Source organism: Nyctereutes procyonoides, unplaced genomic scaffold (assembly GCF_905146905.1).
Source record: "Nyctereutes procyonoides isolate TBG_1078 unplaced genomic scaffold, NYPRO_anot_genome, whole genome shotgun sequence".
In the NCBI taxonomy this organism is placed as follows: Eukaryota; Metazoa; Chordata; class Mammalia; order Carnivora; family Canidae; genus Nyctereutes; species Nyctereutes procyonoides.
Window position 1 is genome coordinate 54,749,972 of NW_026575126.1, and position 13,284 is coordinate 54,763,255.

The 13,284-nt window shown below is 37.5% G+C and overlaps 1 protein-coding gene across 2 annotated transcripts in view; it reads left to right on the forward strand.

Moving 5' to 3' along the window:
• Positions 1-13,284, forward strand: part of METTL9 (methyltransferase like 9) — a 45,577-nt gene that overhangs the window by 18,598 nt on the left and 13,695 nt on the right. For both annotated transcript variants that reach the window (XM_055339941.1, XM_055339942.1), the window contains exon 4: positions 5,110-5,294. In XM_055339941.1, the coding sequence (XP_055195916.1) occupies positions 5,110-5,294 (185 nt within the window). The remainder of the gene's footprint in view (positions 1-5,109; positions 5,295-13,284) is intronic.

Consider the following 13,284-nt stretch of genomic DNA (forward strand, 5'->3'; position numbering starts at 1 on the left):
ACAAATTTGACTTACTCTAGGAACCTGATATAGGAGTTATACATTATTTGTCCTTTTGTGACTGGCTCATTTCATTAATAAACATAACGTCTTCAAGGTTCATCTATGTTGTGGCATGTATCAAAATCTTCCTTTTTAAGGTTGGATGATATTCCAATGTATGGCTGGCTATACCACACTTTACTTATCTATTCATCTGTCAGTGGACACTTGGGTTGCCACCACCTATTAGCTATTGTGAGTAATGCTTCTGTAAACATGAATGTACAATAATTGTTTGAGTGTCTGCTTTCACTTTTGGATATATACTCAGAAGTGGAATTGTTGGGTTATATGGTAAGACTATGTTTAATTTTTTAAGGAAATATCATACTATTTTCCCTAGCAGCTACGCCAATTTACATCTCACCAGCAATCCACAAGGGTTCCAATTTCTCTGTATCTTCACCAGTACTATTATTTATTTATTTATTTATTTATTTATTGATTTATTGATAGCCATCCTAATGGGTATGAAGTGTCAAATCTTGGTTTTAAGACCATCTCCTGCTTAAGAGACTTAGGAAGAAGGCTGTTCTTTATTCAGTATGGATTCTACCGAAGAGAAGAAGATGCTGGGTACAGAATGCAGGAGGTAATAGGGCCTGCCTCCTGATATTTGGGAAGCCAGGTTGAGCCTTAGAAGGAGAAAGAATTATGCACTCACTTTCTTATCCACTGAAGTTTTTGCTCATCACAAATTAACCCTAGAGACAGAGTATTGACGTAGCTCTGGGAGTAGTACTGGAATGAACATTGGCAAAACATGGGAATTTTTAGCTTGGAGAAGAGAGACCAAGTAGGAAGGAGTTGGAAGGGAAGGTTATGATCAACAAATGAAATGGAGTTTTATATGGAAAGGGGAGTAAGTGTAATCTCTGGTATAATCATGCGTAGCTAGCTCTCAGAAGTTGAGGTAGAGTTTAGGGGCATTTACCTTCCTAACACCTGGAGCATCCAAGTCCTTGCCACTCTCAGTGTTTAAATAGCTGTTAGGAACGCTATTGTAGATTTCTATCTGTGTGAGGTTGAACTACATGATTTGTAAGATCCCACTTAGCTCTAGCAGTTTGTCTCAGATTAGATCCTGGAGGGCCTGTGGTGATGACTGCTGAAGTATTTCTTCACTTAGAAATTAATTCAACATTTCAAAACTTGGAACTTTTTTACCTTTGTTTTAACAATGCCGTAAATCATGCCAAATTCCTAATCTGATGTTCTCCTTCCACTTAAAAAAAAAAAAATCTGTTTTTGGAAGTGCATATGAGGTGGAAGGTGTTTAAAACTGCTTCATTCTCCTTCTATGCACTCCTGCCCCTTTCATTCCTTACTTGCCATTGAAGCCCTTCTTGACTAAATGCCTGAATGGAATTATCAGTGAAATTTAGATGTGTGAATTAATAATTCATTGTATCTAGAGTTTATATACTATATAACCTAGTAATAAACTTATCACCATATGAAAAATACTTAGTTTAATTTTTTTCCTAATTTATAACACATGCCAAAATCTATTTGTAATTTGACCTAAATAGGAATTCATACTGGTTGATATTCCCTCCACATTATTGTTAGTATTAAATAAAAACATATTCACAAAGTGGTATTTTTCGGCAGTCTGAGGTTTTAATGAGGAAGTGGTATTCTTACTAAGATTGGGGTTCATCCAACCCATGATGGCAGGGCAGACTTACAGTTTAATACCTTTTTTTTATTTTGGCTTGGGAGCTAGCTATTTTTTGCTTCTCTTCGATATCTGAGTTCATGAAAAACTGGCTTTCTAATAAAGGTTCTGGATGTCATTTTTGAAATAATTTACAGAAAATGTCTGGGTTTTTCCTCTGTTGCCAAGAATCACTATTTATGCCAGAAAACCCAATTGTAAAACTTAAAGATGTGGTTTTGATTTTTAAAACAAAACAATAATTTTTCTTTATACTGTTGGTGTTTTGCTTTTTATTTAGTCTATATGAAAATACTGATTGCTTTTTTCACTTCTGTAAAATATATTTTAAATCCTCCTGGAAGATAAACTATTACTTTAAATCGTTTTCTTGAAAAGAATAATTCCGGGGGGGGGGGGGGAGATCCCTGGGTGGCGCAGCGGTTTAGCGCCTGCCTTTGGCCCAGGGCGCGATCCTGGAGACCCGGGATCGAATCCCACGTCGGGCTCCCGGTGCATGGAGCCTGCTTCTCCCTCTGCCTGTGTCTCTGCCTCTCTCTCTCTCTGTGTGACTATCATAAATAAATAAAAAAAAATTAAAAAAAAAGAATAATTCCAGGGTTAGAAATACTGTTTTGCGGGCGCTTGGGTGGCTCAGTCGGTTAAGTGTCTGCCTTTGGCTCAGGTCATGATCTCCGGGTCCCAGGATCAAGCCCCACATTGGGCTCCCTGCTCAGCGGGGAGCCTGCTTCTCCCTCTACCCCTGTTTCTCCTCCCTGCTTATTGCTTATGCTCTCTCTCTGTCTCAAATGAATAAATAAAATCTTTAAAAAAATACTGTTTTGGAAAAGCCACAGACATAGGAAAGGATTATACAGTTTTTGATGTGTGCACTATTTAACAATTCTACAATACAAATGATAGCACATAACAAAATGGTTCTATGGCAGGAAAAAATTTGGGCAGCATATTTTCCTTTCTTGGTCTGCTTCACCAAAAACTAGTGGCAAAATTAGTTTAGGTGATCTGAATGGTAGTTAGTAGATGGTGGAGGGAATACGGGTGTGGTAAGATGCTGAGCTATGCAGGGGGTGGGTTTAGACTTAAATTCACATAGACCATTCACATGTGGGTAATCAAAAAGGAATCATATGTACAGTTCTAACACCAGAGAAGAGATCTTTAATATAAATTTGAAAGATGCCTGACTTTAATCCATTATCTGGAGGTTTGAAATCTTCCTTGAAAATAATGTTTTAGTTAAGAATTCTATTTCTTATGTTAACATCTTCATTTTCTCTTTTTAATGAAAAGATGTTGGAGACTGAAGAGCAGACTGCTCTTTGCTCTCATCCCACCACCCCGACAGGATTAATTCACAGACCTATCATCAGGCCCTTTCTCACCTTAGCTGGGGAGAGCACCTTCGTTGCCCCAAATGTACTAGGAGCATTTCCAAGGTGTCATTTTTATTCTGCCAGTGACTTGCAGTGTAATTTGGACAAGTCATTTCTTCCACTGTCCTCATTAGGAAATCTTAACCACATGCGTTATTCCTGGGCTAACATGCTGTTTGAGTGGGGCTAAGTTTGTCTTCATCGGTGGAACTGAGTTTACAGAAGTAAAGATGAAGTTGGGCTTCTAAATGTGTAGCTGTAACCATCCCTGTGTTAAAGCCATAATTTTCTGTTAGGAGCCTGTCTTTCTTTCTTTCAGAAACTGCACGCAGTTCAGAGATAGATTTAATAAGATTGTTCTAGATTAAAACATGATGATAATGCTTGGCTTCTGCTTCCTTATAGATGGCCTAAGACTTTTGTTGTAATTTTGTTTTTTAAAATCAAGTATATGATTTGTTTTTGCAATTTACAAATTTAAACTGTTTGACTAAAGTATTAATATGCAAATAGTCCTTTTTAATTGTTTATCTCGGTTTTTAAAATGGGAATTGATCATATTTGTATCTCAAAATTAGGATCTTTAGAGTTTGAGCTAAATCTAGTTTCTAAAATCATCATTGCAGTTACAAGTTCAGTACAACAAAGTGAGTTTGGAGCCCTAATGCCCTACTTACTTTAAGCAACAAAGGAATCTGACTAGTCCCTTGAAGTTGGTTAGAGTGTTGCTTTAGAGGAGGCTTTAGTTATTTTAAAAAAATTTTTAGACTGAAAAGAAGATGCAGCTGAGTGGTTTGTGCTCCTTTTATTCTACTATTCAAAAATGCTCTCAAATATCACTATGCTAATGAGTTTTCTGAAACAGCCCTCATTATACTTTTAGAATTTTCTAAGATAACTCTTACTGTATCTATTCAGCATTATCAGAGACTTGTTTACCAAAGATCCTTTCTCCTGTTTCCTTTTTTTCCCTGCCTCTATCATAACATGTCTCACCTGCCACATTCTGATTGTCATAACCAAGCAGAGTGAGTCATTTACAAATTGCCTTAAATGGTGGGGCTAACAAAGACTCTTGATAAGAGAATTCCTTCTTTTGGTGGATAAAACATTGTAAAGGATTTAGAAATGTTCTGAGAAAGAGAGAGAGAGAGAGAGAGAGAGAGAGAGAGAGAGAGAGAGAAAGAGAGAGTGAGAGACCGAGGCTGAGAGTGTTGTGTTAGCTATGCTCTTCCCTTATGGTTTTAATAGGAACCTGTGCTTTATCGTTTTCTATATAGTTATTCAGATGTGAAGATACTATATGAGATGGCATCTGTTTCCTGGGAACAGAGTTGTGCTTAAAAAGCCATAGGAAATTATCTTATACCACCCCCAGCCATTCTTAAAAATAGGAGGGACCCCAGGAATATAAAACATGAATATACAATGTATTTTGTGATTAAATTCCAATGAATGTAGAAAGTAGGATTTTTTTGTTCATTTGACATTCAGGAATTTGATGGTCTAGTTATAGCCATTTTTATCACTTTATTCTTCATACTTATTAATTTTTTTATTTTTTTTTAATTTATGATAGTCACAGAGAGAGAGAGAGAGAGGCAGAGCAGAAAGAGAAGCAGAAAGAGAAGCAGGCTCCATGCACTGGGAGCCCAACGTGGGATTCGATCCCGGGTCTCCAGGATCGCGCCCTGGGCCAAAGGCAGGCGCCAAACCGCTGTGTCACCCAGGGATCCCTCTTCATACTTATTAAACATATGATTAATTCTTATAAAGGAAGTATAGGTTTTAAGATCTGGAAATAGGTGAAACACTAAATTTAAAGAAATAGGGTTGCTGTTTTCTTTTGCCTGGCCATTTTATTACTGCAAATATAAATTTTAATGAAAGAGCTTGCAGTTAATTTGAGTTAGAAGATAAAGTAAGAGCCTGCAGTACATGCTCTAACTTTATGTTTAAGGATGTCTTTAAGTGGGTTTATATCAATCAGGTTATTTCTGATATTTTCAGAGTGCTTGGTATAAATGAATGGCAGAAGACAGGGTTCCAGTATGATGTCATCAGCTGCTTAAATTTGCTGGACCGCTGTGATCAGCCCCTGACTTTGTTAAAAGATATCAGAAGTGTCTTGGAGCCAACTAGAGGAAGGGTCATCCTTGCCCTGGTTTTACCCTTTCATCCCTATGTGGAAAACGGTAAGTGTGGTCAGGTCCCCTCTTACCCAGCATAGATGTTCATTGGTATTTGTGATTTTGTTTTCTTAGAAGAGCCTGGAATTGAAAGGAATTTGGTTAACCTATGTAAAATACCACCCATGTAATGATCACCCTGAGGATTTCCATGTGACACATGTTCATCTTAATGTGGATTTTATAGAACCCTAAATGCTCCCTTTGCAGTGATAATAGTGAATACTCAGCTGGGTCTGCCTGCTTGAAATTGAAAACCTAAAATGTGTCCAATTTTCTGCTCTTAAAATGGAGCCTGAATCACTTATTTATTAGCTTGTAACCTGAGTCAAAAAATAAGTGCTGCCTTTTAATCTACCTGTATATACTTGCTGAACGTCATAGTTGTTTTGTATGTTACATCTCTTGTTTTGGACTCTAAAAATGATAATGCTGTTACCTGTTTTACCCTGCTGAAGACCATTTGTGTTCCAGCATGTTTCACTTCTTTGTGTGACATTTGACTTTTTGATTGCATAGTCTTGCTCTTCAACAATACTGAATGAAGAATATGTTAGAAGAAATGGTTTGATTTCATATTACTCCGTATTTACTGTGACCTGGTTGTAGTCACATTAACTAATGGTTTTAGCTAACATGGTTTTACATTTCAGGTCATGTTGAAAGTTATGACTTTAAGCTTCTCCTTTGCATTTTCATAAGCTAATGTGCAATAATACAAAAATTAGTTATCATGTAAAGTATTGCATGTTCAAATTTAAAAATCTTTATTTTTTCCATTTTGCTGCCTAATTCAGTTTTGGATTCAAAAACTCCCAAGAGCTTGCAGACATATTTAAGAAATCCATTACTATTTCACCAGGGTTGTAGTTGGCAAATATCTGTGAAACTCTGTCTTCAGGAGTAATGCTCATGTTTGCTTATAACCATGGATTTGCATTGCCTCACTTGCTCCTTCATTTCTTTTTGTCCATATTTTTTTCTCCTCAGGTTGTAGTTTCTTCAGATTAAATTCTTGCTTTAACCTTATCAAATGATTTTGGACTTAGTTGATGATGGGAGTAATAAAGAATTCTTTAGACATAAGAGGGTGGGAAAGAACGCAAGTAGACCAGATAGTCCCTCCCCCATGTAACTTCTCCGTTTTCACATTCTTGTTGTAGAACCACCTGTCATAGTAAAGAAAAAACTGCTTTAAGTGTGAGTGCCCATATTGTGTGTGTGTGTGTGTGTGTGTGTGTGTGTGTGTTTGGGGGTGGGGGGTTCCTACAGTAAAATCTAGTAAATGTCCTTGATAATTTAGCAACCTGACCTTTTTTTTCCAATGCTGTTCCCTGTCTAATTAAGTCTCAGCTCCATCTCTGCATTGCAATCACTAGTTATCAGGTTGTAAGGTCCCAGTTTCCTGTGTCCTGTTGGGCAACCACATGATAGAATTTTTGTGCTATTTCCTGGCATAGCAGGAGGTGGAAGAGCAGGGGGAGAAACATCAATCTAACCATGAATTTTATTTTTTTGTGTTCCTCACACTAAAAATTGAGAGGAAATCCAACTGGACAAGAGAGTAGTCTCCAGTAAGGCCTGAAAACAAACTCCTTGATTGTGGATGCATAGCACAGAGTTGCCTGTTGAGTCCAAGGAGTCTGACATGTGACACAGAGCAAACCTGAGACAAGAAGCTTTGTTACTGTGGGTGACCTTTAATGACCTATACATTTTGCAGATTGCTCCACGGCACTCTATTATTGCTTCCTTTCTCTAAGTCACTAATTAGATACTGATGATTTCCATGTGACACAATGTGAGGACTGAAATGCAGAGTGACCTTGTGGTGTGAGTTCATGAATACTGGGCTGTTTTAGGAATATAGGAGTGTGCTTTGCATATTTGGCTCAATCTATTTTTTAACAAAAAGCATTTGTAGAAGAAATGATTTTTTTTTTTTGGTAATTTTTAAATTTGTTTTACACCATAGCCATTTTGAAAAAAATGTAAAATGTGTCTTTCTGATTTCAATTTCAGTTTATTTGGTTTATTGACCCAGTTTTAGTTAAGGGTCATTAAATCTAGTGAGAATTGTTTTTAAATATCAAATAAGTAAAAAGTATATAATGAAGAAAAGGAAAATTATATTGCAAAAATGAATAGTGGCATGTTTAATTTTTTTTTAAGATTTTATTTATTTATTCATGAGAGACACAGAGAGAGGCAGAGACACAGCAGAGGGAGAAGCAGGCTCCATGCAGGGAACCCAATGTGGGACTCGATCCCGGGTCTCCAGGATCAGGTCCTGGGCCAAAGGCGGCATTAAACTGCTAAGCCACTTGGGCTGCCCTTTTTTTTTAATTGTAATTTTTATAGAAAATGTTACTTTCATCATCTGGTTGTAAGTGCTATGTTGGAACCAGTTTTATTGGCTTGTGAGAGCTGATTATTATATTGTCTTGAGTTTAGTGAACTGGTCATTGAGTGGCTGCTACTGAACCTGATCATTGTATGGTCAGTGGTGGGAGCACTTAAATCTTGGAAATTGGCAAACACTGCAGTAGCCTCTCCCCTCCCCATGCTTGCTGGGAAACATTGACCAGCATGCCACTGGATGTATAACTTTACTTGAGGAAGCCCCGCCCCCATTGATGTACTTTTAGGTACCAACAGTTTGCTTTATAAATAATAATGAAATGAACACTCTTAGGCAAGTCTTTGCCCATGTGTAAGTATGTTCAGGATGCTTTCTGCTTTGAGAAACAGAAGGAGCGCCTGGGGCGTGCAGTTTGTTATGAGTCTGACTCTTGGTTTTTGGTTTTGGCTCAAGTCCTGATCTCAGTGTCTTCAGATCAAGCCCCATGTCTGGCTCAGTGCTCAGTGTAGACTCTGCTTAAGACTCTCTCTCTCTCTCTCTGCCCTCCCCCACGCTTGTGCTTGCATGCACTCTCTCTCTCTCTAATCTATATTTTTTAAAATGGAGCAGCTATAAATCGCTTTTAAAAAATTAAGAGTTTATTTTGGAAAAGTGGTATATTTGGTATATATAGCTGTTCTGTTGAAGTTCAGAGCTTCTTTTCTTCATCTTCAGTGTATTGACATTCCTCTCAGAATTACAGAATGGCTGATGTAGTACCAAATGTCATGTGTAGGATGACAAAATCTTAAAAAGATAGAAGGGCACCTAGGTGACTCAGTCAGTTAAGCATTCGACTTTTGATTTCCACTTAGGTCATAATCTCGAGGTTGGAACTCTGCATCAGGCTCCTCACTTCATGTGGAGCCTGCTTATGAATCTGTCTCCCTTTCCCTCCACCCCTGCTCCCACCTCAGAAAAAAAAAAAAAACAACTCCTAGAAAGAGAGAACCATTTTCCTCCATATATCATTTTTTTTTTTTATTAGTGAGGGAGACCTCCCCCAGAAATCTCCCTTCATTTTAGGGCCCATTGGCAAGACTGGGGCACCTATTCCTGCCCAATCAGCAACTGGTGAGGGAGGAGCCAGGGACAGTCAAGATGCACTCCCTGGGTCTGGGAGGGAGTCATCTGTCCTGAGCATATTTACACTGTTGGGCTGAGCTTGCAGCAAAGGTGGAGGGGGATTGGTGCTGACTACTCTTCTGCCACAGAATATCTTCATTTGTTTAAAAAGTATTTCCTGAGTGCCTAGATGCTAGAGATGTAGTGGGTAGGAAGCACTCAGATATCTTTGCCTTCATGGAGCTTATGTTCTAGTGAGGAAGACAGGAACCAAATGGCATGCTGTTGGTGATACATGTTATGGAGAAAACAAATAATAAAAACAAGAAAGGGGCATCTGGAATTGACAGTTGGGTTTGGGTGCCATAATTTAAAGAGGATATTCAGGGAAGGGCCTCACTGAGAAGGTGACATAGAAAAAATACCCTGAAGGAAGTTATGTCTAAGGATATTTATATGAACCATTTCTAAAGTTGGAACTGTTTGTGGCAAAGACAGTTTTCCAGATAGCTAACCTGAGATCTTAACCCCGTTTATGGGATAATCATCTTTTCCCCAGTTCTTTGCTACCTTTATCATAGACTGAAGTCCCATATGGGTTTGGTTCTATTAAGATTGATCCTTCCATGTGTGCCAGTACCAAACCATTTTAATTAACTGTAGCTTAGCATACATTTTAATGTCATAGCATTAGCTCCCTTCTAGCAGTTCCTTTGCAGATTTTTCTTGGCTTATTTATTTAACAGATCAACTTTAGCACTAGTTAATTTATAGATTGATTTAGGGAATATTGAGTCTTCCTTGCTAATAATAGGATGTACTTTTCATTTTATTCAATTCTCTTTTTGTTGCTAAAGATTTTATTTATTCATGAGAGGCAGAGACCTAGGCAGAGGGAGAAGAAGGCTTCCTGTGGGGGGAGCCCGATGTGGGACTCGATCCTGTGACCCTGAGATCAGGACCTGAGCCAAAGGCAGACGCTCAACCACTGAGCCACCCAAGTGGCCCTATTCAATTCTTCATGTTCTTTAGTAACATAAAATTTTCTTCGTAAAAGTCCTGCACAGTTTTTGTTGGATTTTTCTAATGGTGTGTTTGTGTGATACTGTTAAATAGAAAATTTCCTTCTATCATTTTTTTAACTTTTAAATTTTTTCCCAGCTTTTGGGAAATTGACAAATAAAAATTATATGTATTTAAGGTATACAGCATGATGATTAATATACATATATGTTGTTGAAGGCATTACTGCAATCTAATTAATGCATTCATCACCTCATATAGTTACTCAATTAAGTTCTATTCTTCTAGCAAACTTCAGGTACAGAGCAGAATATTATTAACTGTGGTCGTCACGCTGTACATTAGATCCCCAGAACTTACCTGTCACTGGAATTTTGTACCCTTTGACTAGTGTCTCCCCATTTTCCCCACCCTCCAGCCCTAGGCAACCGCCGTTCTACTCTCTAGTTCTACAAGTTTGACTTGTTTAGTTTTCACATATAAGTGAGATCATGCAGTATTTATTTTTCTGTGTCTGGCTTGTTTGACTTAGCATAACGTCCTCCAGTTTCATCCCTGTTGTTGCAAATGGCTCTTTCATCATATTTGAGAATGAATGGTAGGTTTACAAACATAAGCAATTGATTTTTTATGTATGTACTAATTTTGTAATCTTTTACATTTTTGAAATATTTTAGTGTTTCCAGTAGCTTCTCTGTTGATTCTCTTTTGTTTCCTTGATACATCTACAAATGGTTTTGCTCCTTACTTTACATGTTTTGACTTTTTTGGTCCAAGTAAATTGGTAGTTAATTCCAGAATATGTTTTAAAAAATGGTAGGCATTTTTGTTTTGTTTTTGAGTTTAATGAGAATATTTCTACTTTAAATATGATGCTGTGTTTGGCTTAAGATTGCTGTTGTTTGGCTTGAAATACATATTCTTTTAAATCTTGTTTTATTAAAAGCTTTAAGAAGTCAAGAATTGCTGTTGAATTTTGTTACCTGTATTTTCAACATCTATGGAGATAGACATTCTGTTTTTTTTCTCCTTTGACTTGTTAAACTAATAGTACTTGTATACTTTATAACCACCCTTGCATTTCTGGGCTTAGATGGGATAGTCTTCTCAAATTCTAAATAAAAATATTAGCAAAATGTTGATGAGTAATAATTGATTTATATCTGATTTGGAGGATGTTATCTTTCTCATGTTTTGGTATCACTCTTCTGCTGGCTTTGTAAAAAATAATTTGGAAGTTTTTTCTTCTATGCTGTAAAACAATTTAAATGGAATATGGCTCTCTGTTCTTGGAAAGTTTAGTAGAATTCTCCTATGAAACCAGTGAGGCCTGTGCCTGTTGAGAGGTAGCCTTTAGCAAATTTTTAACTTTCTTCTAGGGTTATTATTCTGATTAGGCATATTTAGTCTTAAAACTTGAATAAGTCTAAATAGAAATAAGCAAGACTCTGGTAGGACTGTTGTGTGGAAAGAGCTTGGGCTTTGAGGGCTGACCCTGTTTGAAACCTGGACCTCTCATTAAGAATAGTGTTTCATCTATAAGAGCGGGACTGATCTTTACCTCGAGGTTCTTCATGAGTATTGAAGAATTTAGTGTAGGGGCACCAGGATGGTGCAGTTGGTTAAGCATCTGCCTTCATAGTCCTGGGATTGAGCCCTGCATTGGGCTCTCTGCTCTTGATGGAGAGCCTGCTTCTCCCTCTCCATCCCCCTGCTTGGGCTCTGTATACGTGTGTGTGTCAAATACATAAAGAAAATCTCTAAAAAAATAAAAAACTCTAACATATAGGAGAGTGCCCTACTGTGTCTGTCTCAATGTTGATATTTAATGTGTGTTAGATTTAGGTCATCCTATTCTGTCCTGTTACTTCATCTTTTTTGGTAGCTTTATCGATCCTATTTGTTCATAGTCCTTCAGTTTGAAATACTCTTCACAGTAATCATCAGAATTTGATGACTTCACTAGGCATCACAACTTCATCTCAAAGTATGCACTCTCCATTGGTTTATGTGACTTGACCCCACAGAGCCTTCACTATATGCCCATGAGCCAGGGTCTCCCATTCACCTGGGTCTCATGTGGCAGAGAAGAAGAAATTACTTATTCTGAAAATCCTGCTAACATCTTTCAGTATGTGGTTTAAGTGCTCTTGGGTAGAGGGCAAGGTGTATAGACACTAGAACCACGTCTCTGTTGTTTCTTTTACTGGGAGTTGTTCCAGTATTATTCTCTTCTCATGGTCATGGGAAACTCCAATCTAAACAGAAAGTTATAGCTTAATTTTTTCCAGTGAAAATTCTGGATGCCCAGCTAGTGGGAAAACTAATACTGCCAGGGAATCTCAAATACTGCTTACAGACAGGGGGTGAGGGTTGATTGCTAGGGAATGAAGTGTGCTTCACATCTCAGTTGACATACTGAAAAATATTTTTCTATAGAAATAGTGTTCATTTGTATTCATATAAAGGCATCGGAGAGCCTAGTTTTTACCAGGCAATGTTAGACAGTGAAAATACAAAGATAATGAAAAACTTGCTTCTAGTCTTAAGATACTTACAGAATGATACAGAAGATAGATGTAAGCAGACAATAGCAGGATAATCTGATAAGAAATATGACAAGGTACTGTGGGTTTAGAGAAAGAAAAACCCATTAACTGCTGGGGGGCGGTTATGGGAGTTTTATATAAGAGGTGACATTTGAGCTGTGTTTGTATCTGAGAAGCATTTTACCAGGCAGAGGGAACAGCATATGCAAAACATGAGAGCGTGAACAAGGTGGGATTAGAAAAGGATAAGGTCAGTGTGACCCAAGGGTGGCATGAAAGAAAGACTTTTAACTGTACAATAGTCTAGCAACCAGTAGGTATTGGCTAGATGGATGAATAAAAGAATGAATATTAATATATACATCAGTAACTGTAATATATGACCTAAGGGAATGTAATTACTTTCCCCAAGGAAAGTGTATTCCAGATTTAAGCTTAAATAGTAATCTTGGAAACAGTCCTTGTTGCATCAGGTAAGATTTATTCTAAATCAAATACTGGTTTATCTTAGGGATTTTGCCTGCTGGCTAAGTTACACAAAGAACAGTATAGTTTCAGTCCTGGGAGTCACAAAATGTAATGACTCTCAGAAATGAAAAGCAAATGATCTAATCTAACACTTTCTATTCACCTGGATAGTTAGTGCTTATCCTTTTTTGCCATCTAGCGTAGATGAATTTCAAGTCAGCAGTCTCAAAAGTAGGGCTGTACACCCAGGAGAACACAAGGCTGTTTATTTTGGGTTATAGGAAGAAACCATTAACATTTCTATTTCTGTAACTATGCCAATTGTTTAATTCCTACCTTTGTGTGTAAGTTACACATATACACATATGCCCATACACATACATATGTGTACAAACATACACTATAAGCAGCACACACAAATATACAACATAGGCACTCACACATATATATACAAACACACAAATAAAAGGAGTTTACATGCTCCCTCCCT